This window comes from Rutidosis leptorrhynchoides, chromosome 10 (genome assembly GCF_046630445.1).
Source record: "Rutidosis leptorrhynchoides isolate AG116_Rl617_1_P2 chromosome 10, CSIRO_AGI_Rlap_v1, whole genome shotgun sequence".
In the NCBI taxonomy this organism is placed as follows: Eukaryota; Viridiplantae; Streptophyta; class Magnoliopsida; order Asterales; family Asteraceae; genus Rutidosis; species Rutidosis leptorrhynchoides.
The window spans coordinates 245,113,043-245,138,196 of NC_092342.1; the positions used below are offsets into that span (position 1 = coordinate 245,113,043).

At 31.6% G+C, this 25,154-nt stretch overlaps 2 protein-coding genes across 2 annotated transcripts; both read right to left on the minus strand.

Annotated features, from left to right (window-relative positions):
* Nucleotides 1–9,425: 9,425 nt before the first annotated feature.
* Nucleotides 9,426–22,449, minus strand: LOC139873661 (LEAF RUST 10 DISEASE-RESISTANCE LOCUS RECEPTOR-LIKE PROTEIN KINASE-like 1.2). Its single transcript, XM_071861602.1, has 3 exons — nt 21,607–22,449; nt 10,862–11,164; nt 9,426–10,585 (listed from the first exon to the last, which is right to left on the minus strand). Exons 1-3 carry the CDS (start codon nt 22,364–22,366, stop codon nt 9,660–9,662), a joined length of 1,989 nt encoding a protein of 662 aa, XP_071717703.1. The 5' UTR covers nt 22,367–22,449; the 3' UTR covers nt 9,426–9,659.
* On the minus strand, nt 11,171–12,041 carry LOC139873662 (LEAF RUST 10 DISEASE-RESISTANCE LOCUS RECEPTOR-LIKE PROTEIN KINASE-like 1.2). Its single transcript, XM_071861603.1, has one exon. The coding sequence runs from the start codon at nt 11,886–11,888 to the stop codon at nt 11,190–11,192; it is 699 nt and encodes a 232-aa protein (XP_071717704.1). The 5' UTR covers nt 11,889–12,041; the 3' UTR covers nt 11,171–11,189.
* Nucleotides 22,450–25,154: the final 2,705 nt, after the last annotated feature.

Here is a 25,154-nt window from a genome sequence, read left to right on the forward strand (position 1 = left end):
ATGTGTACGGTTATTAAGCATTTTGAAAAATGATTTCGTACACGAGGTATATGTACTGTATTTAAAGGAAATTGCATGTACATTACAGGTGGGTGTAGGATTCGGGCCAATTTGTACCATGCACATTTAAATCTTATGGTCTATCAAAATTATGAATTTTATTATTTATGATAAACCTATGAACTCACCAACCTTTTGGTTGACACTTGAAAGCATGTTTATTCTCAAGTATTAAAGAAATCTTCCACTGTGCATTTGCTCATTTTAGAGATATTACTTAGAGTCATTCATGACATATTTCAAAAGACGTTGCATTCGAGTCATTGAGTTCAACAAGATTATTATTAAGTCATCGATAGTTTGATATATTATGAAATGACATGCATGCCTGTCAACTTTCGATGTAATGAAAGTTTGTCTTTTAAAAACAAATGCAATGTTTGTAAAATGTATCATATAGATGTCAAATATCTCTCAATGAAATCAATTATTATGTAACATTTATAATCGATATGAACGGGGCATTTCATATTATACCCTTAATTATATCATATATCCCCTTCCTAACTTCTCAAATTACATATTTACCCAACTTAAATTGATAATATCACATATACCCATTTTAATCAATAAAATGCATGTTAAGTGTTAATAGTTTATAACTACCTTTGACCTAAGCTTTGATAAATTCTTTGTAGTATTAAGGATTAATAGCAGAGAGAAATAGCAATATATATTTCTTATTCATTTGAGAATTGATATCTCCACTGATTACAATCGATCGCATATTTATAGTACAATAATTCACTGTGCAGTTAGGTTGAATAGTAATATTCGTGAATTTGTAATCGAATAAACTTCACTTTATCATAAGTGTTATCAAAAGTGTCGTCCATAAGTGTTGGCCATATATAACACTCCCCATTGGACGACAATTTTGTTTTATTAAAAATCAACTACATGTTACTGCCTCATTAAAAACCTTGCTAAAGAAAAACCCAGTGGGATAAAAACTTTAGCCAAGGGAAAAAGAGTGCAGCATAGAGTTGACTCCCCCTCAAGTAGACATCGCTGAGTCGTCACATGTTTTGAACATGCCTCATGCCAATATTGTGAACATGCGTCTTGAAAATAGCAGTTGGAAGTGCATTGATGAAAAGATCGGCAGAGTTTTTGCTGGATTGAACATATCTCATTTCAATCTGGCTGTCTTTGATGAGATCTTGAGTGTATGAGAAGAATCTAGGAGGTATGTGTTTCGTTCGGTCACTTTTGATATACCCTTCTTTCATCTGTACAATGCAAGCCGCATTATCTTCATAGATAGTTGTTGGACTTTTATTGTGTACTAATCCACAAGAATCAGTAATGAGTTGTATCATTGATCTCAACCAAAAACATTTTCGAGTAGCTTCATGTAATGCAATCACTTCGGCATGATTTGATGATGTTGCTACAAGTGTTTTTTTTTAGAACGCCATGATATTGCGGTACCGCCATTTAGGAATACATATCCAGTTTGAGATTTGGCTTTATGTGGATCAGATAAATAACCTGCATCTGCGTAACCAACTAAATCTTGTTTTGAATCGTTAGAATAAAATAATCCTAAATCAGTAGTTCCTCGAAGGTATCGAAATATGTGTTTGATCCCATTCCAGTGGTCTTTTGTTAGGAGCTGAGTTAAACCTTGCCAACAAATTAACTGCAAAAGAAATGTCAGGTCTTGTACAATTTGTAAGATACATAACAGCTCCAATTTCACTAAGATATGGTACTTCTGGTCCAAGAATATCTTCATGATCTTCACAGGGACAAAATGGATCAGTGTTAACATTGAGTGATCTAACCATAATAGGAGTACTTAATGGTTTTGCCTTATCCATATTGAAACGTTTTAAAACATTTTCGGTATAAGTTGTTTGATGTACAAGTAAACCATTAGGCATATGCTCAATTTGTAAACCAAGGCAATACTTGGTTTTTTCGAGATCTTTCATTTCAAATTCTTTCTTTAAAAGTTGAATGACTTCATGAATCTCTTTATTTGTACCTATGATGTTAAGATCATCGACATAAACAGCTATGATCACATATTCGGATGTTGTTTTCTTAATGAAAACACATGGGCAAATAAGATTATTTGTATACCCTTTTCTTATTAAGTAATCACTTAATTGTTTATACCATATGCGACCCGTTTGTTTCAACCCATATAAAGAGCTTTATAACTTGATTGAGTACATTTCTTTGAGTTTTGCATTGGTTGCTTCTAATACCTTAAATCCTTCAGGATATATATATATATATATATATATATATATATATATATATATATATATATATATATATATATATATATATATATATATATCAAGTGATCCATATAGATAAGCAGTCACAACATTCAAGAGATGCATTTCTAAATTTTTAGAAATTGCCATATATCAAGTGATCCATATAGATAAGCAGTCACAACATTCAAGAGATGCATTTCTAAATTTTTAGAAATTGCCAGGCTGATTAAGTATCTAAAAGTAATTGCATCCATAACAGGAGAATAAGTTTCCTCATAATCAATTCCTGGTCTTTAAGAAAAACCTTGAGCTACAAGTCTAGCGTTATACCTTGTAACTTCATTTTTCTCATTTCTTTTTCGCACAAAAACCCATCTATATCCCAAAGGTTTCACATCTTTAGGTGTGAGAATGATAGATCCGAAAACTTTTCTTTTATTGAGCGATTCAAATTCAGCTCGTATTGCTCCTTTCCAATGATCCCAATCATGTCTATTTTGACATTCCATGACAGATTTTGGTTCTGAATTATCATCATCATCATCATTCATGATGTCATATGCAACATTATATGAAAATATCTCATCAAGATTTTTCATTTCATTTCGGTTCCATAATATTTTTGAATGTGCATAATTGATTGAAAATTCCGTATTGACATCATCAATCTCCTCTGCAGAAGGAGTATTGATTTGTGGTTCTTCCTGAACAATTTCTTTTTCCTCATTATCAGCTAATTTTCTTTTTCGAGAATTTTTATCTTTTGAACCAATTGGTCTCCCACGTTTCTGGAGTGGCAAAGACTCAAGAGTGACATTATTGCCAGCTTTTGGAATTTCATTTCGAGCTGGTGCATTTGCTGCTGGTATATATGATCTAGTCACTCTTTTTATATCTGTAAATGCATCAGGCAATTTATTCGCAAGTTCTTGCATATGCATTATTTTTTGAACTTCGGTCTCGCATTTTTTGTGCGAGGATCAAGATACATTAATTGAGGTTCACACCATGAAATATCATTTTCTTTATTTTTTATTTCTCTCCCTAATCTAGGGAACAATGTTTCATTAAAGTGACAATCAGCAAAACGTGCTGTAAAAACATCACCCGTCATGGGTTCAATATATCTTATGATGGAAGATGTTTCGTATCCAACATATATTCCCATCCTTCTTTGAGAACCTATTTTAGTGCGTTGTGGTGGTGCGATAGGAACATAAACCGCACAACCAAATGTTCTAAGGTGGGAAATATTTGGCTGATAGTCAAAAGCAAGTTGCAAGGGAGAATATGTATGACTTGCACTTGGTCTAATGCGAATTAATGATGCAGCATGTAAAATTGCATGACCCCATACAGTGCTGGGAGTTTTGTTCTCATTATCAATGGTCTATCTATTAGCTGTAATCGTTTAATTAGTGATTCGGCTAAACCATTTTGTGTATGCACATGAGCAACAGGATGTTCAACAACAATCCCAATAGACATGCAAAAATCATTAAATGCTTGGGATGTAAACTCACCAGCATTATCCAGTCTCACCCTTTTAATAGTATAATCAGGGAAATGTGCTCTCAATTAATAATTTGAGCAAGAAATTTTGCAAATGCCATGTTTCGACTTGATAATAGACAAACATGAGACCATCTACTAGATGCGTCTATTAGGACCATGAAATATCTAAATGGTCCACATGGTGGATGAATTGGTCTACATATATCACCTTGAATTCTTTCAAGAAATATTGGTGATTCTTTTTCAACCTTAAGAGGTGATGGTCTTATTATCAATTTCTCAAGTGAGCATGATGTACATGGGATAAGTGTATCATGATGGATCCTTTGATCCGTCAATGGATGTCCATGTGTGTTTTGAATTATTCTTTTCATCATTGTTGATCCTGGGTGGCCTAATCTTTCATGCCACAGATTGATCATTACAGGATCACATGCCTTTTCATTAACTACCATGTGTGCTTCTGGTACATTTATATATGTATAATGTAAACCAGAACTAAGTCTTGGTAGTTTTTCAATCACATGCTTCTTGTCAGTGATACTTAAATATTTATCATTTTCTGTGGTCACTGACTGATAATCATATCCATTTTGGTATATGTCAGAGAAGCTTAACAAATTTCTCTTTGACATGGGAGAAAATAAGGCATTTTTTATCCAGAAATTTGTACCATTTGGTAACATGAATTTTGTCTTTCCCATTCCTTTTATTAAATCCGAAGGACCTGATATTGTATGTACCGTTCTTTCTGTTGCTTTAAAATCAGTGAAATATTTTTAGATTTGAGTATATTGTGTGTGGTACCACTATCTGTAATACAAAGATCCCCACCATTTGACTGATTTTGCACTCCAGTAGTGTTCATCATGAACTTCAAAATATGAGAAACAAATAATGAGTTCATAATTCATCAATATATTACATTCAAAATATGTTATAAACGAAAGTACATAATAAGGGAAACATATAGTAAAGTAGATATGGTATAGATCGTAAATCTACATCCATTTATTTGATAAGGACATATAATAGGAATTTTATTCATTAAAGTAGTCACTTGTTGACTCAGTGATTTTTGTATCAAGGTCATCCACAAGGTTTGCCTCTTTTCCTTTTCCCTTTAGGGATTCTTGATATTGATTAACAGAATATTGATTTGTTCGACAGTTTTTATACCAATGGACAATTTTACCACATCGATAACAAGAATCTTCAATATTCTTTGAAGAGCTTCCTTCAACATTATGATTTGCGGGATTGTATGGTAGTTGAAGTTTATAATTTTGTGGATTATTATTTCTTTGTCCATGACCACGACCACCATAACTATTACGACCACGACCACCACCACGACCATTACCATAAGGGTGATTTCGAATATAGTTATGATTTTTATTATTGTTATGGTAATTTCCATGATGATGGTTTTGGCCAATATGACCACGACCTCGCCCACGTCCTCTTCCATATGCATTTCTTCTTTTATTATTATTATTGTTAATAGTATTAGCTTCAGGGAATGCTAGTGCGCCCGTAGGACGAGATTCTTGTTTCTTCATTAGTAATTCTTTATTCACTTCTGCAACTAAGAGATAAGTTTGAAGTTTGGAAAAAGTTTTGTAATTTTGCAATCTCAAATTTTCTTGTATAGTTATGTTTGCAGAATGCATTGGGGAGAAAGTTTTCTCCATCATATCAGCATCACTTATTTCTTGACCACAGAATTAAAGCTTTGGACGGATCTTGAACATGGCCGAGCTGTATTCACTTACCTTTTTAAAATCTTAGAATCTTAGATTTCTCCATTCTTTCCTCGCAGCTGGGAGTAATATTTCTTTTTGATTATCGAATCTACTCTTGATACTTTCCCATAAAACATGTGGATCTTTGATAGTGAGATACATATGTTTTAAGGTGATATCAATATGTTTGCGAATAAAAGCAATTGATTTTAATTTATCTTGATCATAACAAGTATTGTTTTCTTTTAAAGTTTCTAGAATACCCAATGATCGAAGATTTATTTCTACGTCCATGACCCATGATGTGTAGTTTGTTCCCGATACGTCAAGAGCATCAAACTCAAGCTTTGATAAGTTTGACTTTTTCTATTTTGAGAAAAATGAACAACATAAATCATAATCATAATTAATTTCTAACAATATGAAATTAGAATCATTTTAAATTCATAAGTAGCAAACAACAGAATAATGGTATGATTACAAATAATATAACCATAAGGGAAGGATAGAATATAGGTTCATCTGGTGGTGCACTAGCAACAAGGATGATAGCTAGTATGACCAATACAGTAGGAAAAATCATCCTTGAGTTAATTATCTTTTAAAAACTTTTGAGTTTAGTAATTTGAGAAAATGAAGATTGATTTGTGAAAATGTGAAAACAGGGATGTTCAATTTATATTTTAAAAAATATAGTCGTTGTAACGTCGTCAATCGACGTTAACAACCGTTATGTATATATGATCGTTGTAACGTCGTTAATTAATGTTAACGACCGTTATGTTGCCGTTGTATTAAAATAATAAAAGAATTTAATTAGTATAAATATATTTACTATAAATATTTTTAGTATAAATACGAAGATTAAGATAATGACTAATAAAAATAAACGTATTATGCATAACTAATAGTTTTAAGAATAAACATTAGTATGCAATAAATAAATGTAAGTAACTATAAATAAATGTTAGATAACATAAATGTAAATGTTAGTATACAGAATAAATGTTAATAAACATAAATGAAAAATTAGGTACTATAAATAAATGTTAGATAACATAAATGTAAATGTTACTATACAGAAATAAATGTTAGTAAACATAAATGAAAAATTAGGTACTATAAATAAATGTTATATAACATAAATGTAAATGTTAGTATACAGAAATAAATGTTAGTAAACATAAATGAAAAATTAGGCGACAGTGTCGACCATATATTATTATTTAGGCGGTATAACCGACCATATATTATTTAGGTGACAGAGTCAACCATATTATAAATGTTGAGATAATCGTGCTGATAAGGTGTTAAGAGTTAATAGTTTATAACTACCTTTAACCTAAGCTTTGATAAATTCTTTGTAGTATTAAGGATTAATAGCAGAGAGAAATAGCAATATATATTTCTTATTCATGTGAGAATTGATATCTCCACTGATTACAATCGATCGCATATTTATAGTACAATAATTCACTGTGCAGTTAGGTTGAACAGTAATATCCGTGAATTTGTAATCGAATAAACTTCACTTTATCAAAAGTGTTATCAAAAGTGTCGACCATAAATGTTGGCCATATATAACAATGCATCATATATACCCACCTAAAATTAAAAAATATCACATATAGCAATTTTAATCAATAAAATGTATCATATATATCCACTTAAAATAGTACCCATTTTAATCAATTTAACACATCCATAAAGTGAATCACCGTCACCACCAAAATAGTGGCCGTTAACCCGAATTTTTAACCAAACACATGTAAACATAAATCTTATACTGTATTTACTAAAACTATGTCCTCTCAAAATTTTTTCTAACTCATATCTTATTTGTTTTCTGGCTAATTGTTTGTAACTCGATTGATAGCTTGTATTTTCTTTTCTTGGTCCAGCTTAGCCTCTACTTATCTTGTATTATTATTTCTTTAATTGATTAATATATCTGCTTTTCGAGAAAAAAACTTTTTTAAATGACTTCTTTTTCGATACAAAAAGAAAAAGAATCAAGAGTGATACAAAAATATATAAGATAATTATAAGTAATATCTAAAACGATGTTTTGTTGATCACAAAATTGATTAGAAAGTATTGAATAATAGCAGTACTTAAAGATCTGGGGAAAAAATTTATTTGCCGAATTCGTTAGTGAAGGTGAATTAGAAATTTGATATTCAAAGCGCTAGGTGTGATTTCGTATAACCTTTACATTGCAATGCGAATATTTGTATTAAAGTGTTTATTGAACATGAAAATTTAGGGAGAAGTATATAAATTGTCGTTATAGTTTGTATGAATGCATTTCTATTATGTGATATTTTCTATTTTAAGTGGGTATATATATGATGCATTTGACCAATTAAAATGGGTATATACGATATTATTCATTTTAAATGGGTAAATATGTGATTTGAGAAGTCAATGAGGGAAAATATGATAAAACCCCTACATTAAATGCTAGTAAGGGAGGTCCCAACGGTTCGTCCAGCCCACCCGCCCACACCCGTCCAGCCTGGGCGCCGATGGCACGGAGGCCGCCCAGGTCCCGCACAGCTACTTTTGCTTCGATTTCGTCCGTTTTCAGCATATTTGAGGACGGGATTTTCTCCATTTTCGACGTTAAAGCTTTTTTTTTTTTTTTTTTTTTTTGGAGCTTGAAAGCCATGAAAATGGCCGTGAATGTATTAATTTAGCAAGAAGATGAAATATGAGTGGATGTGAGTGTGAGTGTGAGTGCTAATTTTAGTATTATTTTAGTTTTGGTCCCCCAATTTGTGTGGTAAATAGAGTAGTTCTATTACATTTTTTTAATCAAGTTATATTTTAAGTTTAAATTAGATTTAGTTTAATAATTATAATTAATAACTTATAATTAAAGTTAATAATATTAATTATAGTTATTATTATATAAATAATTATAATCATTTGATATTATAAAAAAATTAAAAAAGAAAAAAAAAAGGAAGGAGGAGTGGCATTGTTGGGAGTGTTTAGTCCTGGGGTGCTGATGTGGTGCTGAATGGTTGATTAGTCCTGGAAGAAATCCTGTCATAGTTGGGACTTCTCTAATAATTGCATTTTTTTTTTTTATATATTATACGGAGTAGAACTTGTTACCAGTGTTATATATAACAAAATTTCATATATAAGAGGTCTACTATTTCTTATTGAACAGGCCTATAAATTTAATTGAACGGCCTTAGGGATGGACGGACATCTTATAAAACTATAAATATGAGACGGACGGAGTACTAGTTACTAGAAACAGAAGCTACATAAAGATAAAACTATGAAACAGGTTGTAACGTGGGGAGATATATGTATTAGTCGAAGCTGTTTAGTAGCAAGTGCATTACTCGATTTCTCAAACGAAAGATTTGTTCTTCTTTCAGAGGCATTCATTCCTCTTTACAACTTCTCAATTATCTAAACTTATCAACTCCAAAAAGACATTTGTTGAATGCTACAATAAAGTAGGACCCGTCGGGCGTGGTAGATATGACCACAAAATGGAACCAGTAGTAGCCTTACAACAATGGCGAAAAGGGTCTCAATGGTTTGAAGTTGACTGCCACCTGGCACTAGAACTAGTATGTGAAAAGATATATTACCCATTGTATGGAGACTACTGTAAGCCTGCTTGTTATTCAGATGAGCATTACATACCAACATTGTTAAATATTGAGTTTCCGTTAGAAAATTCAAATCGAACGTTGATTTATGTTGACTGGTCAAAAGGTGGACCTCATCCTTATAAATTTGGTCAATGGGAAGTAACAGTTCCTTTGTTGAAACATATGCAGAAAAGAACAGACGGTAGTATGCAACTACCACTCAATAATATATAACAAACACCATTGTACAAGTTAGTTCTAATTTATTGATGATCTAGAGCTAAACAGAGATCCTACATAATGTTCAATATAATTGTTGCGTGTTGGATTAGTAGAATAGAAACCAATAAATAAATGAGTGATCAAAGGCAAAAACGATTTATATACACCTCGATTTATAAAACAACAAAGTGTAGTGAGACCTTACTAAACATATCACGGAACACGATTTTCACTAACAATTTAAAACATGTCGAGATCAATCAGCCACTTGAAGTCGACAACGTAGAAGTACTCCAAGCGATTGCAACAGAATCAGGCGACATCGTTTGAGAATGATTCTTCAACAGAATTGCATCATCTTCAACTTCAAAAACATCCTTTTTCACCTTTTTATTACAACTTCCATTTTGAATACCAATAAGAGTCTCCAAAACTTCATCCATCGACGGCCTACAATCCCTCTCGTTTTGCAAGCATTGAAACGCCAACTCAGCAACCGCACTAATCATCTTTCTAACCTCATAATCACTTTCAAATCCAAGAGTCGGGTCAACAAGTTCATTCAGCGCATCGTTTCTGATCTTGTTCAAAGCCATATTCGACAAATTTATCTCATGTCGATGCCTAGTAATATCCACCGCTGGTTTTGATGATATAAGCTCGATTAAAACCACCCCAAAACTATAAACGTCGCTTTTGCTAGTTAACTGATAGCATTCGTGATATTCGGGGTCCACATACCCCGGTGTACCTTGAGGTGCAGTTGAAACATGTGTCACATTATTTGGAAAAAGGCGCGACAATCCAAAATCGGCCACTTTCACTTTGAAACAATTGTCTAATAAAATGTTATTAGTTTTAACATCTCTATGAATAACATCTGATGCATGAAGGTACACCAATGCACTTGCTGTCTCAACAGCAATGCTCATTCTTGTGGCCCACGTAAGTTGACCGGGCGTTGACTTTTCTCCGTGAAGATGGTCAGCCACAGTCCCATTTGGAATGTACTCGTATACTAGTAGAAGCTCACGACTATGGTGAGTGGTGCAACCGTAAAGTGACACTAGATTTTGGTGACGTAAGTGAGCCAAGATTCCTACCTCATTCATGAATTGCTCTACCCTTTTGTAATTGTTTTCGTATAGGCGTTTTACTGCAACAACTCGCCCATCTTTCAGTTTCCCTGTTAATAATAATAATGCATTTCAAGATTAAGACCATACTTAGGGGATTATTTGATTACAAAATGCGTTGAAAATACTTCTGGATTTTGCCAACGACAGTCCTTAAAGCTGTCATTAACGTACATAATTTGATTTTATATGACGGTTACTTGTTACCTTTTTAGCGGCGGTTATTGAATTTACAATCAATTAATGCATGTTAACGACAGCCCTAAGAGCGGTCCTTAGTTAGCAAAATCCAATACTCCGTACTTTTTTATAAACTATATCAATACCTTGATAGACTGTTCCAAAACCACCATCACCAAGTTCATAAGACGGATCAAAATGGTTTGTGGCTTTTTCGAGCTCTCTGTACTTGAAGATTTGGACACCATGATAAGTTGAATTCTTCTCAGGATCCGTTGTTGATGATCCATACGATACAATGTTACGTGACATGTATGAAGAACCATAATTATAACGTTTCTTGTTTTTGCGTCGTCTCCAGAAAAAGAAAATCACACACATGAGAACAATGCCGAATACACCAGAAAGAACAGCTATAGGAACTTTGACTTTCCAATTTATACCATGACCTGAAATCATTCAATTATACATTAATTAGTACAACAAAGTAGAACAAATTTCGAATGAAAAAAAAAAATGGGTACCATTTTTTAAACAGTTGCTACACTCCCACTCCATAACAAAACCTTTTCTTAGAACATCAGTATAATTTTCATACAACAACACCTTAAGAACATCAACATGAACAGGTACATGAACTGATTTTTCGCATGAATTAATCGAATAATTGTTTTTCTCCAAGATTTCAGGGTGGAAGACAGCAAACGAAGAAAGATTACTACTTTTGGACGTAGCACAATCAACCGAATATGTTTTTTTGTCGTAAGGATCACGACAGTTGTAAAAGAAGTAAAGATCTACTGATAAGAAACCATAACTAAAAGGAGTTCCATTGAGGCTAAAATTCCTTATAGGAACCGCGCAAAGATTACTTTCATAGAAAGCGTTCGTGTTAACAAGAAGGAACGAATTATTATTGTAAAATATGTTTTTTACGACGTAATCTTGATTATCAATGATGATGGTTGGATAACTGTTTTTGCAGGTGATATTGAATCCAATTGAGCCACATGAAGAATCTTGTTGTTGTGGGATCCAAAAGGGAGTGGTAATATTTGGCCCATTTCCACAGTGTTTGGGCAAACAAGATACTGATTTGGTGCCTTGTGATGAAACAATTTCAACTTTGAAGTAAACAAAGATGATGAAAAATATGAAGAAATGAAGATCCATTTGAGGAAAAGAATATGAAAAGGGGGATTAATGAGAGAAGTGTTATTAATACTTAATGAAGTTTGTGCAGTGGCGATTATAGGATTAAAATTTAATGGTGTCCTATACAATTTGAGTGATACTTTATAAAAAAAAAATTCAAAAGAACGGTTATTTTATTCCATAAAAACCATTAAATTTAAAATTATATGGGGTCATATTTATAAATCTAGTGGTGTCCTTTACAATTTTAATAGTATTTTGTCAATATAAAAAATTAATTAATGGGGTCCTTTGACCCCACTTCACTATACATACAATCGCCACTGAGTTTGTGTAAGGTTTTGGATTTGGAGTCTTGTAAGTAAAGTCATTGGTTTCATATATATAAACATAATTTGTAATTAATAGATATATAGTGTCACATAAGATGCTTCAGTTTTGTTTTTAATCATGATTAAAAGCTTGAAAAGAAGTCAAACAAGAGTATAAAGTATTTTTGCTTTAATATGACAAAATCCTGGTAATGAAAGTTATGGAAAAGAAAATACCATTAGGGATTAAGAGTATTTTTTTCTCATGTCATTTTTAACAATATGTACGTTTATAGTGTTTTTAACAAAATGGGTGTTTTAGAAATTTATTTATATAACAAAAATTATGTTCATTTCAAATTCAAATGTTTGTGGTTGGTAAATGTTCAAAAGTCTTGGGTCCCTGAGTCTTTTTGTTTGAACCGAAAGTTAGTTAATAAATCTGCGTGTAGGGTTGGTGTTAAGGAGAGTAATTTTTTCACGCTTTCACATTTAAAGGATCACGCGTACAAGAAATTGATGGCTAAGTAACTATAACCTTTAATTTAATTTAAATCGAAATTTCTAGCCATGTTTTTCTAAGTTAACGTAAATGTCACACCAATTACACTTGGTTCACGCATACGGCATACAATCCTGAATTATTGGTATCACTCTTGCTCACTATGGGTGTATAAATTAGCTTGTAGTTTGAAAGTTTATAGTTAATAGATGTATATTTAAAACAAAATAGAACTTACATTTAATTTTAATTTTAATTCCTGTACTAATTGTGAAGGACTTGATACATACTATTCACAATTTTTAGAAGGTAATTTCACCTTATTTTTAATTTACGTTATCCTTATATACTAATTAGCATACTATTGTTCATAGCAATAATTTTTTTTTTTTTGATCATCGTTTAGTAAAGTAGGTAAATAAATAATAAAATACACCAAAATAAACTAAATGTGATCATGGTTCAACACATTTACGTCTTTGCTAACTTAGATTCAACACTTGGGATCAGCAATTTTTTCCCTTCATGTTTCTTTTTCTTTCGGGTCACGTGCTTTGGACCAAAGTTGTCCAAATAAGAGAAAGAATTGCACGAAATTTTAAGATAAATGTGTAATCCAACACAATTAATAGTGTAATGATTATGTTTTATAATTTGTATTACTTATTATATTGTTATTGATATCATAATATTAACTAGTAATTAATAACTAAAACTATAAAATTAAAAGTTAATTATAATTAAGAATGTAAGTGGGTAAACTATTCTTACGTTTTTTTTTACCACGTTTGAGTTTTCTAATAAATTTTTTGTTTTTAAATTTTATATTTAGTAACAACTTTTTTTTGATGACCAACATACTTAAAAGCTAAATTAATTTACGTTAACGTTTTACGTATACAATTACATTATGTTTTATGAAAAACGTTAATGTAAAACATAAATGTATTACGTAAATAGAAAACGTTAACGTAAAGCTTAATACACAAACTAAAACGTAAATGAAAAACGTACATATGTTATTATTAATAGGAAAAAATAAATAAGGTTTTACTTTGAACGTCCATGGAGTGATTTTATTAAATATAGAAGATGACTTATGTACATATTTAATTATTAATATTATTAAAGAATAAAAAGAAATAATACTTCGTAACATTGGTGTAGTAAAAATGAATAGTACAAATGGTGATGCATCATGTGCATATTTTATTATTGCTAATTTATTTGTATAGAATTTTAAAATAAACAGAAAAAAATGAGAGTAAATTAATATACAGGAGAGAGAAAATATGATGATTTGATTTTGGTAATTAGGCTGGTCCCAATGGTTAGTCCAGGAGTGCCGCCCAGCTCCGCCCAGCCTGGGCGCTGATGGCACGAGCTAGTCCAGGCCCCCGCCCAGGGTCTCGCCCAGCTCCTCCGTCCCCCACTTCGTCCGTTCATAGCATATTTGTGGACGGACTGGGCTAAATTTTGTGGTACTTTTTTTCTATAGGTCTTGTACAATTGATTAATTAATTAATATAGTGGGTGAGGAAGGAGTGTCACTGTTGGGAGTGTTTAGTCCTGGGAAGAAAGTGAGATGGAAGTGCTGATGTGGCGCTGAATGGTTGGTTAGTTCTGGAGGAAATCTTGTCATGATTGGGAGCACTCTTATAGAAAAGAGAATTAATTAATACTGTAATTATGTAGGTCTAAAGTTGATCCAAATAATTCAAATCATGGTCCAAATATATAATGCCTTTTCTTTTTCATCTTCGTTCTTTTCTTTTTAAAATCTTTACTTAGATTATTACTTTGTATATTTTTGTTTTTTAACTTATAAAATAACTTTCTATCATATATTTTTTTACAATTTTTTTTTTTAAAGTTATATTAAATTTGTATGTGTACTACAAACTTTTTTAGAAAAAATTACCGCGTTTTTAACTTGACGACGATAACCTTTTTCAAAAAAAAAAAAAAAAAGAGTTTAATGTTGTTTCTTAATTATCCAATCAATTAGATAATATTTGCATAAACAAATATTTATAGACACATGTTAAATTAATTTACATAATGACATTCATTAAGGCTGTATTCTCGAGTTTTTTTTTAGATAGAAAGGAAAAGAGTTGGAGGGAGAACATATCAATTGACTATTCTTGATTTTTTTTTTTTTTTTAAGGAAAAAAAGGAGTGGAGAGGAAAGGGTTTTGAGGGGATAGTATATAAGCTTTTTAAATAGATTATAATCCTCCCACTTTTGGGATGATTGGAATGGAAAACAATTCTCATACAAATATAAAGACCATTATATCCATCCATTGTAATATCATTTTTCTCTACGGCATGTACTCCGTAATCAACCATGCGTAGATGACAATTCCCAGACATAATATTTATCAAGAATATTAATGGACTGCTATACTACTCACTATCTACACTGTTTATACAATTTTATATTATATGGATAGTAAAGTAATACTAGCAGATAATAATATACTCCGTAATAAGCATAGTTATTTACTGTTATTGTAACTTATATCATACTCCGTAGTATATATTTGTGGTGTATAAGAATTCACATAAGTTGTTGTGTTCTTAATTATATTCGTTTGGATTATATCAGAGACGTCTTACTTTGAATATAGTGTGTAATTGTAAAGCTTTAAATTTAAATTATAAACATTTAAGATAATTAATTATTTTTCTTTCTTTTCCGTTACATTCTTTTCAAACTCGAGGATGAAACAAACTTAATTTATATTACACTCCTCTCCATTCATATTCTCTCTTTCCTTTTCCTTTACATTCTTTTCCACTATAAAAAAAACTCGAGAACACAGCGTAAGTTTTATATTAGTCAATAATATATCTGTATTGTAATTATAATTTTTTTAAAATAGTGTTTAATACATTATCTCAAAACGATTTCCCGCAGCAAAGCGCGAGCTATTCACTTATCTCGTTCTTTCTAAAGTTCTTTAGGCAATAATTCAAGGTTAAACATTTGAATTAACGTGATAGGGCAAATAAATAAATAATACATCATACATGAATAGTTATAGTTTATAGTAAAATTGTATATGACACCACTAAATATAATTATAGAATCCGTGTTCTTTTATGATTTATGTATATAGTAAGGCTTCTCCCCGTCTTCAGTTAAAGAGACGCGTTAATGGTTTGGCGCCTGCCAAATCTTTCATCAAGATAGGCACGACAATTTTAAATTAAGCGCCATCCAAACCCTTGGCGTGGCTTTAGCGCTGCAATGTAGACCCCTAATGTTTTTTTTTTATTTGTACTTTGTGTTTATTAAGTTGTACATATAATCTTTTGTGGTGTGAGTATTATTTAGTGAAAGATAGGGAGAGTTTAGTGAAACATTAGCGAAAGTAAAAGAGGTTAATGCTAATGTGACGCTGATGTGAAAGAGATAAATTCGATGAAATGATGCTGAGATAGAGATTGATTTAAGAGCCATTAAGATATTTAAAAGTAGTCTACTTAGGACCTCTTTGATTTTTCATCCTAGATTTGCTTGGTTATATAAGTGGTTTTCACGTAGTTGCTTATTTCATAAACTCTTAGCTTATCTTAAAGGAAAATATTTTTTAAAAACTCTTAGCTAAATATTTTTTAAAAACTCTTAGCTAAATCGGTCCCTAAACCCAAAACCCTAAACCCTAAACTCTAAACCGTTCGTGTTAAAAACTCAAATTAAATCATATATCTAAACCCTAAACCCTAAATTTCTAAACCCTAATATCTAAACCCTATAAACCCTAATATCTAAACCCCAATAGCTAAAACCTCAACATACGCTTGAAAAATACGATAATTGTTATATATTACTTCTTCGAGCATTTTTCCGTCAAAATAAAAACATTTATCACAAAGTGTCTCTACTAAATGTTTATATTTTCATCTCATCTATAATGTTCGTGAACAAAGTTTTTTCAAAAAACGAAAAAAAAAAAAAAAAAGTTTTTGCTTCCCCCCGCTTCCCCCGATTGGTTACTTCCCTCTTAATCCTACCACTATATATATATATATATATATATATATATATATATATATATATATATATATATATATATATATATATATATATATATATATATATATCAAAGTTGGTTATCTTGAAAGTAAACACCTAATTTTGACAAACTAAAAAGGCTCATTTGTGGGATACTTAGTTTCAGACGAATGAAGTACATATTTTTAACGGTATCACTAAGAGCACACGGGTGAGATGGGATCAAGTTTTGCACTCGTACGATAATGGTGGATTACAAGTTGGAAGTTTACGGTCTTTTAATCATGCACTTTTGATGAAGTGGGTTTGGCGGTTTACGGTTAATCCTAACAGTATGTGGGCGATGGCTATAAAGGCAATCGACGGTCAAGATGGAGGTTTAAACAGCTCTACCATCAGGGGATCTAGTACTTAGTGTAATATAGTCAGGTTGTTCTCAAAGCTAAAAAGAGAAGGTGTTTTACCTAACAATGTGCTACGGTTAAAAATAGGCAACGGTTTATCTTACAAATTTTGGTTACACAATTGGAAAGGTGATGGAGTATTGAAAGTTAAATATACTAGATTATGCCATTTGGACAATAATATAGAATGTTGTTTAGCAGATCGTATTGGGCCAAACGGTGGTCCTGGGATTGGACTCGTTCCAACATTGGGCCTCATAACTTGGATCTCTTATATAAGCTGGAAAATGAATTGGGGTCTGTTATGTTATCGAGCAGGGATGACGAATGGGAGTGGATAATTTCGGACGAAGGATCATTCACGGTTAGTTCAACGCGCAACTACTTGGATGATCATGAAACGTAGAAGGCGTCGGGACGAATATAGATGGTTTGAAAGAGCTTATCTAGTTGATATGATGGAGGCTTTAGATAAAGATGATGACGTCGAGGATTATTGTTCATGCTCTGATTCGGACACGTAACATTGTTGGATGATGTCATGGTTAGCTCGATTGACATTTCATAAACATTTGTATTTTTTCGGGTTTCCCTCGTGTGTTGTTTTTTGTTTGGTTTCTCCCTTAGGTGCTTTTTCGTGTTTATTTTGTTGTTTCGAGTTGGTGGTCTAGTCGTCCATGATTTGTAGGTCGTGTCTTTTCGTGTTCTCGTGTTGTATTTGCTAGCGTCTTGCTAGATTTTTTAGTTTATATAATAATTTTCTTGCCTTTCAAAAAAAAAACTACTTGGATGATCATTTATTACATAGCTCGGAGATTAAAATAAGATGGGTTAGACAATTGCCTCGTAAAGTCAATACTCTTTTATGGCGTATTTCGTTAGATAGACTACCAACTAGATTGAATTTTTCGAGAAGAGGTATGGAGATTGAGGATATTGGTTGTGCTATGTGTGATTATAGGGTGGAATCCATGGACCATATATTTTTTGGTTGCCCCATTGCCTGCGATATATGGCATAGAATCAACTTGTGGATCGATGTGCATTGGCCGAGACTAGAGACTTGGATTGAGTGGTTAGCATGGTTCGATAGTTGGCATGCTTCGTCTATTGTGAAGACTAAGTTGTACGTGATCATCGCTACTTCCCTTTGGCACATATGGAGACACAAGAACGGTATCATCTTTGCTTCCCCGTTTATGAAGAAGGAGCTCATTTTTTATTCGATTCGTAAGTATGCTTTTAATTGGTTTTGTAATAGAAGTAATGTTTATATTAGATGGGATGAGTGGCTTTTGAAGCCATTGTAATCGTTTTGTGTTTTGGCGTTCTAGCCGTTGTATGTTCGTTGGTGGCCTTTCCCTAGCTGCTCGCTAGGGGGGTTGTTTTAATAAAATCCCAGTTGTTCGAAAAAAAAAAGTGGGAGTAGAATGCGTTGGTGTTCGACTTCTGTAATGTGAGCCACTTCTGGTCGGCACTCCGACTCAACATCAGGTGGGACACTAAAATTATATATTCTTTTCACTTGTCAAAAGCTATATTTGTGGTGTGTTTTAACTCTTCAATATTCCACTCCATTTTTTCACTTCAATGTTCTTAGTGATCATGATCTTGAGCACTACTTCCTAACCCATAAGATTGTAATTTGACTAGTTGTTCTCTCTTTCTTGTGTTCGCTAACTTTTTCAGCCGTATATGGTCCCTCTCTTCGGGGGGATTCGTCAGGCTAGCGTCTAGCCTCGTCCTTTAACTCGTCTCAGGTTCCCCTCTTCGGGGGACTTCTCCGAGCGAGAATCTAGCTCATTGTCCTTCTCGTTAAAGAAGTCGATGAGGAATTTAGGGCCGTTTTCAAAAGAAAGAATTGATTTACGAATCTCCGGGTTAATTCCCCCACCAACGGAATCTCTACTTGAGGTGCTCTAACCGTTTTGAATATTTTTTGATCATTGAGTACTGATGGTGATCTCATTCGTTAAGTTTTAATTAATTGACCATCTAATAAACTGTTCGACAAAGGTCTTGACTGAGAGAAAGAACCGAGAACAGAATCAAGATATATGGATGACGAGTAATCACACGGGTAGACCCAGAAAATTTAAGCTGCGTTTGTTTACCTCTAAATTGAGTAGTTCATTGCTGAATACTGAACCATTCAACACTCAACGCGTTTGATTCTAACCTCTGAATGACAGATGATGCTGAATGATCCATCATTCAATGTTGAACAATTCAGAAGTGAAATTCTCTCTTAACCGTTAAGCACTAATTTTCGTGTAATATTTATCTTTAAATATTATATCAATATCACTTATCAAACAATTATTTTTTAGTTTTTATTAAGGGTTAAAGCTATTAATATGTTATATACTTTAAGTTTTGTTCCGATTTAGTCTATATACCTTAAAATATGCCATTATAAGTCATAAACTTTCAAAATGTGTGTTAAGGTAAACAAAATGTTATTGGTTAGATACTGAACTGGTAAAATTAATTATTTAAATTTTTTAAATTTTATATGGCTACAAATAGGTCGTATACTTTCAGTTTTATTTCGATTTAGACTATACAAAAAGAAAAAAACAATTGTTAAAAATTACTCCGTGATAACTATTCAAAGTTAAAAACTTATAATAATTTTATTAAATGAAAGTGTTAAATTTTAACTTGATTTTTTTATAAGTTTTTTTTAAAAATTACTCTTCGGTCCCATTACAAGTGGCCATTATGAAATTAAACCAAGTTATAGGAAATATTACTAACTTCATTCTCCCCCAAGATGCCACGTATGCGCCAAATCATCACCACGTAAGTTTGACAAAAATTATCAGGTCAGAAGTTTGTATTTGTTGATAATGACACGCAAACAATAATTTTATACCATACGCTTGTATTTTTTCGGGTATATAAACTACAATAAAACAAAAATGAAAGTATATCGCTCATTTATAGCTTTAACCCTTTTATTAATGTTAAATGTTAAAGGTTAATATGGTATTTTTTACATCATTCATATATTCGTTCAAAATGATTGTCATGTTATTGTTATTCAGAAAGAACTTTATTCATAACATTTGAATTATTCAAATATAAACCATTCAACACTTAGACCACTTTTAGCGGGCACGATAAAGCGGCGCCGTTGCCAAGCAACCGATACTACTCATACTAGCAAGCTCCATTAGAGCTTCTTCCAACGACCGTGCTTCAATATGTCATTGTTGGGCATATTCAAAGATGGAGCATTTGAAATTTTTTGTTGTACATTGCCCATTAAAAGTGGTACATTGTATTAATTAATTAACTTGGTGGATTCATTTTATGGTAAAGGTGTATGTCATGGATATAGAGAGTGTGATGAGTTAAGTGATAGGAAGAAGTTGCTGAAGTAACGGTGATATGGTACAATATGGTTGTATGACATGTGTCATAGATAAGAGTAGTCTTAATCATTTAATTTTATCAAATCTACCCATAGCCACTAGTAGCATAATAAATTTTAAAGCTCGTTTCACTTCATAATATAAGTAAGGTGCACCTTATGAAAATGAGTGATAATATTCCTAAAGATCGAATCAATAAATTTTTAACTAATTTTATACGAAGTGTGCTAAATTTACCAATAATCCTACGACCACTCAATATAACGTAGGAGATCCTATTTTTAAAGTTTGAAAGGTTCAATGGAAATGTTGTTGTGCGTGTCATGAAGTTTCAAGGAGATAGCTACGTACCCATATTTCCATTGACTTGTCCTTTCACTTTAGCTGAAGCTGATTGTTTTGACTCTTTCTTATTGTTGACTATTGGAATTGATTGGATGGATTAAAATGAACACAAATTTTTATTGTTGAATGTGATTGATACCGTGACTAAAATTACACTCATGTTCTAGTTTACTATTTTAAAAACAGATATCGGAACTAAATACGAGTAATAAATTAGTAGTACTCCGTAATAAGTAATTAAGTATTAAGTATTAAGTAATAACAATAATAGTATGAGTAATAAACTTTATCTCAAAACTTTGATGACGCGAATATTTGTTTCGTGAAATACCATTGTTAATTTTACTCGTAATATAAAAGTCAATTCAACCTTCTTTTCTCATCTTCAAAAACAGGGGTAGTTGCAAAACTGGAAAACTAGTTTAAAACGTGTTTGACTACCAAAGGCATTACCCACTAAAATTCTTCCCAAATATTAAACCCTTTGACTATTTCTATGAGAAACAGTCAAATCTGAAAGAATAGCACCAAAATAATTAAAAAAAATCATGCCTATAGCAAACTACACCTAAACTTGGAGAAATTTGAATAACCAATTACCCTGAATTAGTGATGTAAAATGTTACAACATCTTTAAGACGTAGGGATATCGAGTTGACCCTCTAATTATGAGATTATAATTTCATGTAATCATATCTAAAAGTAAATAATTTGTATGTATTTGTGAAAAAATTGGTATTGCAATGTTAAAAAAGGGAGGATGGTACCTTTGCAATGATGCTTGCTAGTCGTACCGTCGAGGCAAAAACATAAGAATCCAGTCGTATTATGATGACCACACATCCCTTTGTTCTCTTCACACTTATCGCAATCTTCACTCTCCCATCTCCACCAAACTAGCTCGAATCCTCTGTTCAACGCCCTACCATACTCCCCATTGAGACCTAAATTGAGACCTGAAGGACCGTTGCTCTGATCACGGAGCACAGTCGTTACCACGTGATCCTCACATGAGTAATCAGTCCAATTAAAATCCTGTGTATCCGTATTTTCAATATTAACACACGACGCCTTATTATTTGATGTGTCATTTAGACACGGTATCGGAATTGCAAAAACAGGGAATCTTTTAGTATTCGTGCAGTTGAAATGAAAACTTAGATTTAAAGTGAACTGTGAAAATTCAAAAGGAAGTGTTGTTATATTAATACTATGTTGCACTATAGGACAGAAGCTAGGTTTGATGGGCCCGGTGACAACCGGAGAAACATCGTAATCTACGAGAAGGATACTGGGGGGTTCATAGATGATATTTTCGACGAAGTAAGAATCCTGGCCGATGTAAAAGATGGGACGTTCTGTGCCGTTGTTGCTGGAGCAATTGATTCCGAAGTTTTGATAACCGCAAAACTGGTTAGCAGGTGCAGCACCTATCTTATGAAAAGGGTAGCTGATGTTGACGTTACTGCATAGATAAGAAGGGCAATTTGGGTGTGTTTCATTATTAGCTTCTGCTACCGCTGCCATGGATATGGTGATGAAGAACAGGATGATGATGATGATGATGAGGGGGGAGAGGGAAAACAGAGGATGGAAGACTAGTTCAGACATGATTGTTTGAAACCAACTCCTCCACAAGTCTATTTCTATTTATATATACAGCGTGTATGGAATAAAATGGGTCTTATTGACAAAAAGAGTACAAATAAAATAGAAAAACGATACCATTAATTGATTCAAGATAAAGAAAAATAAGCACTATAACAAATATTCCATCTGTTCTAATTGAAAAGTTCAAATTTACGTTTTAAGTTGTTCTAAATTAGTGTAATATTCTACTTACATATATAAGAATCATGTAGGAAAATTGCTTTATACCGTTACTTTATGCATTAAAATATAAAAAGTATATAACAAATAACGTATAACATTGTTTTCTAACTATGTGGTTTTGTTTGTGAACTATTAAATTAAGATGATGCAGTACCATTATTATACATTATTTATTGTTTATAATTTACGCGTTATTTTTTTTTATCTATTTTTTTATCTTGCTTTTAATGATATTAGTAAATTTTTTTCTCTTAATTCTTATTTATTCATAACAGATATTAATTAATTTGGGTCAACTTAAATAAATATTAGAAAATTAGCTGAATGACACGTGAAATCACGAATTTGTTAAAAAAAATGTTGAATTATATGTTATAGCTAACAAATATTATTAAACCATATGTGAATGTTATATAATATCAAAATATCAATCAATATGTGTTTTCATAAGAGAATATGAATTGAGCATTACTTTATCATATTTATTAAAAAGTACTTTTATTTTGGTATTGATTCTTATATATTCGAATTATCGGATGTAATTTAGTTTTAAAATTTGAATTTGAATTTGAAGTTGTCAATCATAAATATTGTCTTTAATAATTTTGTCAACATCTATATCTTTCAAAACGTAACTGAAAAGAAATTTAGGGCAAATTTATAGAAATTATTCAATACTTTTTTAATCAAGATATTTGGTAACTTGATTTACGGATATATTATTGTTTTAAATTGTTTTTATATTTGTTAAAATTGAATGTTTTTCTTTAAATTGAGTTAAATATAAGTTAAACTAAGCTTCATTATCAGTATTAATTGAGTTTATATAGAAGATATAAAAATTATTTTTGTATAAAAAAATATAACAGTCATAGAATGCGTAAGAACCGATTATCGTGATAAAGCTACTAAATTTCATCATAAAGTATAATTTATTTTTAATAGGATTTATAACTTTAATGACAATGTAGATATAAACGGAATTTAATCAGTAACTTATATGTAATGGATATGTTTATTTGTATCGACTAAACATATTTAAATAAACGGAATTAAAATTTAAATAACCTATATAACGGAATTAATGGTTTTATAAATTTAAATAAAACCATCCATGAAGCATATTCAAGAACATTTATAGTTTTTATTGAAAATCATCATAAAAATAAAATATAATGATAAATCTGGATTTTAAAAGATGATTGGATGATAGACATATGTGAACAATTGATAAAGAAAATAATGATTAAGAATATTTAAAACAATAATGGAGAGTTATGTCAATAAAAAATCCATAAAACGAAGGAGAGATAATTGATTTAATTATGGAAAGCAAATTACACGTTTTAACGTTTAATAGAGTATTTTTTTACTTTTAAAATCTAATTAATTAATATTAATGGCATCATTTAGATTTTTTTTTTTCATTTTTGAATTGTTTTAAGCTTTGATAAAACTTATCTATGACATCATCATTTTAGAGATATAATAGAACTTATTGATCAAGGCTAATTAAATCTTGTTAATCATCGAAAAAGTTTTAAAAACGTATTAAGTAACTATTCACCCCTTCCCTCTAGTTACTTACAATTGGTATCAGAGCGGTTGCTCGAATCTTTGCTCTAAAAATGTTTTTGCTTGTGTCAAAAATCATTTTGTGCAAAAATCCAAGTCAAACGTTCTTGGGATCAACTCAAACAATGGTATACCTAGAAGGATTGGCAAGAGAAGCACCAATCTTTGATAGAAGTGATGTCTATGTGTGAAAATTAAGATTTGAGATCTATGTCAAATCAAAGAAATATGACATATGGAAGATCATCAAGGAAAGAAACCTTGTTCTTCAAGAATCTTCAAGCATGGTGTACTCAACACTCCAAAATAGTGAAGTAATGAACAAAGTGCTAAAGCAATTTGATGCTATATCACTACTTCATAGAATTCTTCCAAGTGAAGAAAGAATTAAAATACTTTCATGTGAAAGTGCAAAGGAATGTTGGAATACACTATGCCCTCAAGATGAAGATACCTCAAGTGGCTTGAAGAAAAATTTGTTCAAAAAAATGTTAGAAAGACTTGAGCATCTTGAAGAAGCTTTGGAGGATATTCAAGATCAAGATGAAGATGAAGATCTTTGTTTCATGGCCTGAAGGAACTCTTCTATTCAAGATGATCATAGTGAAGATGAGGTTGAATCTTGCTTCCAAGAAGAAAAAGGGAAGAACTCAAGCTTTGAATGCAATAAGGTACATGTATTCTATCATACTAATTATGATGAATTGCCAGATGAGTACAAAATGATAAAATTTGTATATACTAGAAGTCTTGACGAAGTAAAATTATTAGAAAATGAATTACATAAAATCAATCAATTTAGCAAGGTTTTAATTGATGAAAACAATGATCTAAAAAGATCTTTAAAAGTCAAAAAGAATTTGAAATCATCAAAAAACAAAATTGATTTGGAATCATGTCACGACTC

Bases quoted from the DNA above. Each gene is read 5' to 3' on its own strand.
- LOC139873662 (XM_071861603.1), bottom strand. From the start codon at position 11,888: ATGGATCTTCATTTCTTCATATTTTTCATCATCTTTGTTTACTTCAAA.
- LOC139873661 (XM_071861602.1), bottom strand. From the start codon at position 22,366: ATGGCAGCGGTAGCAGAAGCTAATAATGAAACACACCCAAATTGCCCT. The intron at 11,165-21,606 runs GTACCATCCTCC...GAATGATTTCAG, and splicing joins TAGCAAGCATCATTGCAAAG to GTCATGGTATAAATTGGAAA. The intron at 10,586-10,861 runs GTATTGATATAG...TATTATTAACAG, and splicing joins TTTTGGAACAGTCTATCAAG to GGAAACTGAAAGATGGGCGA.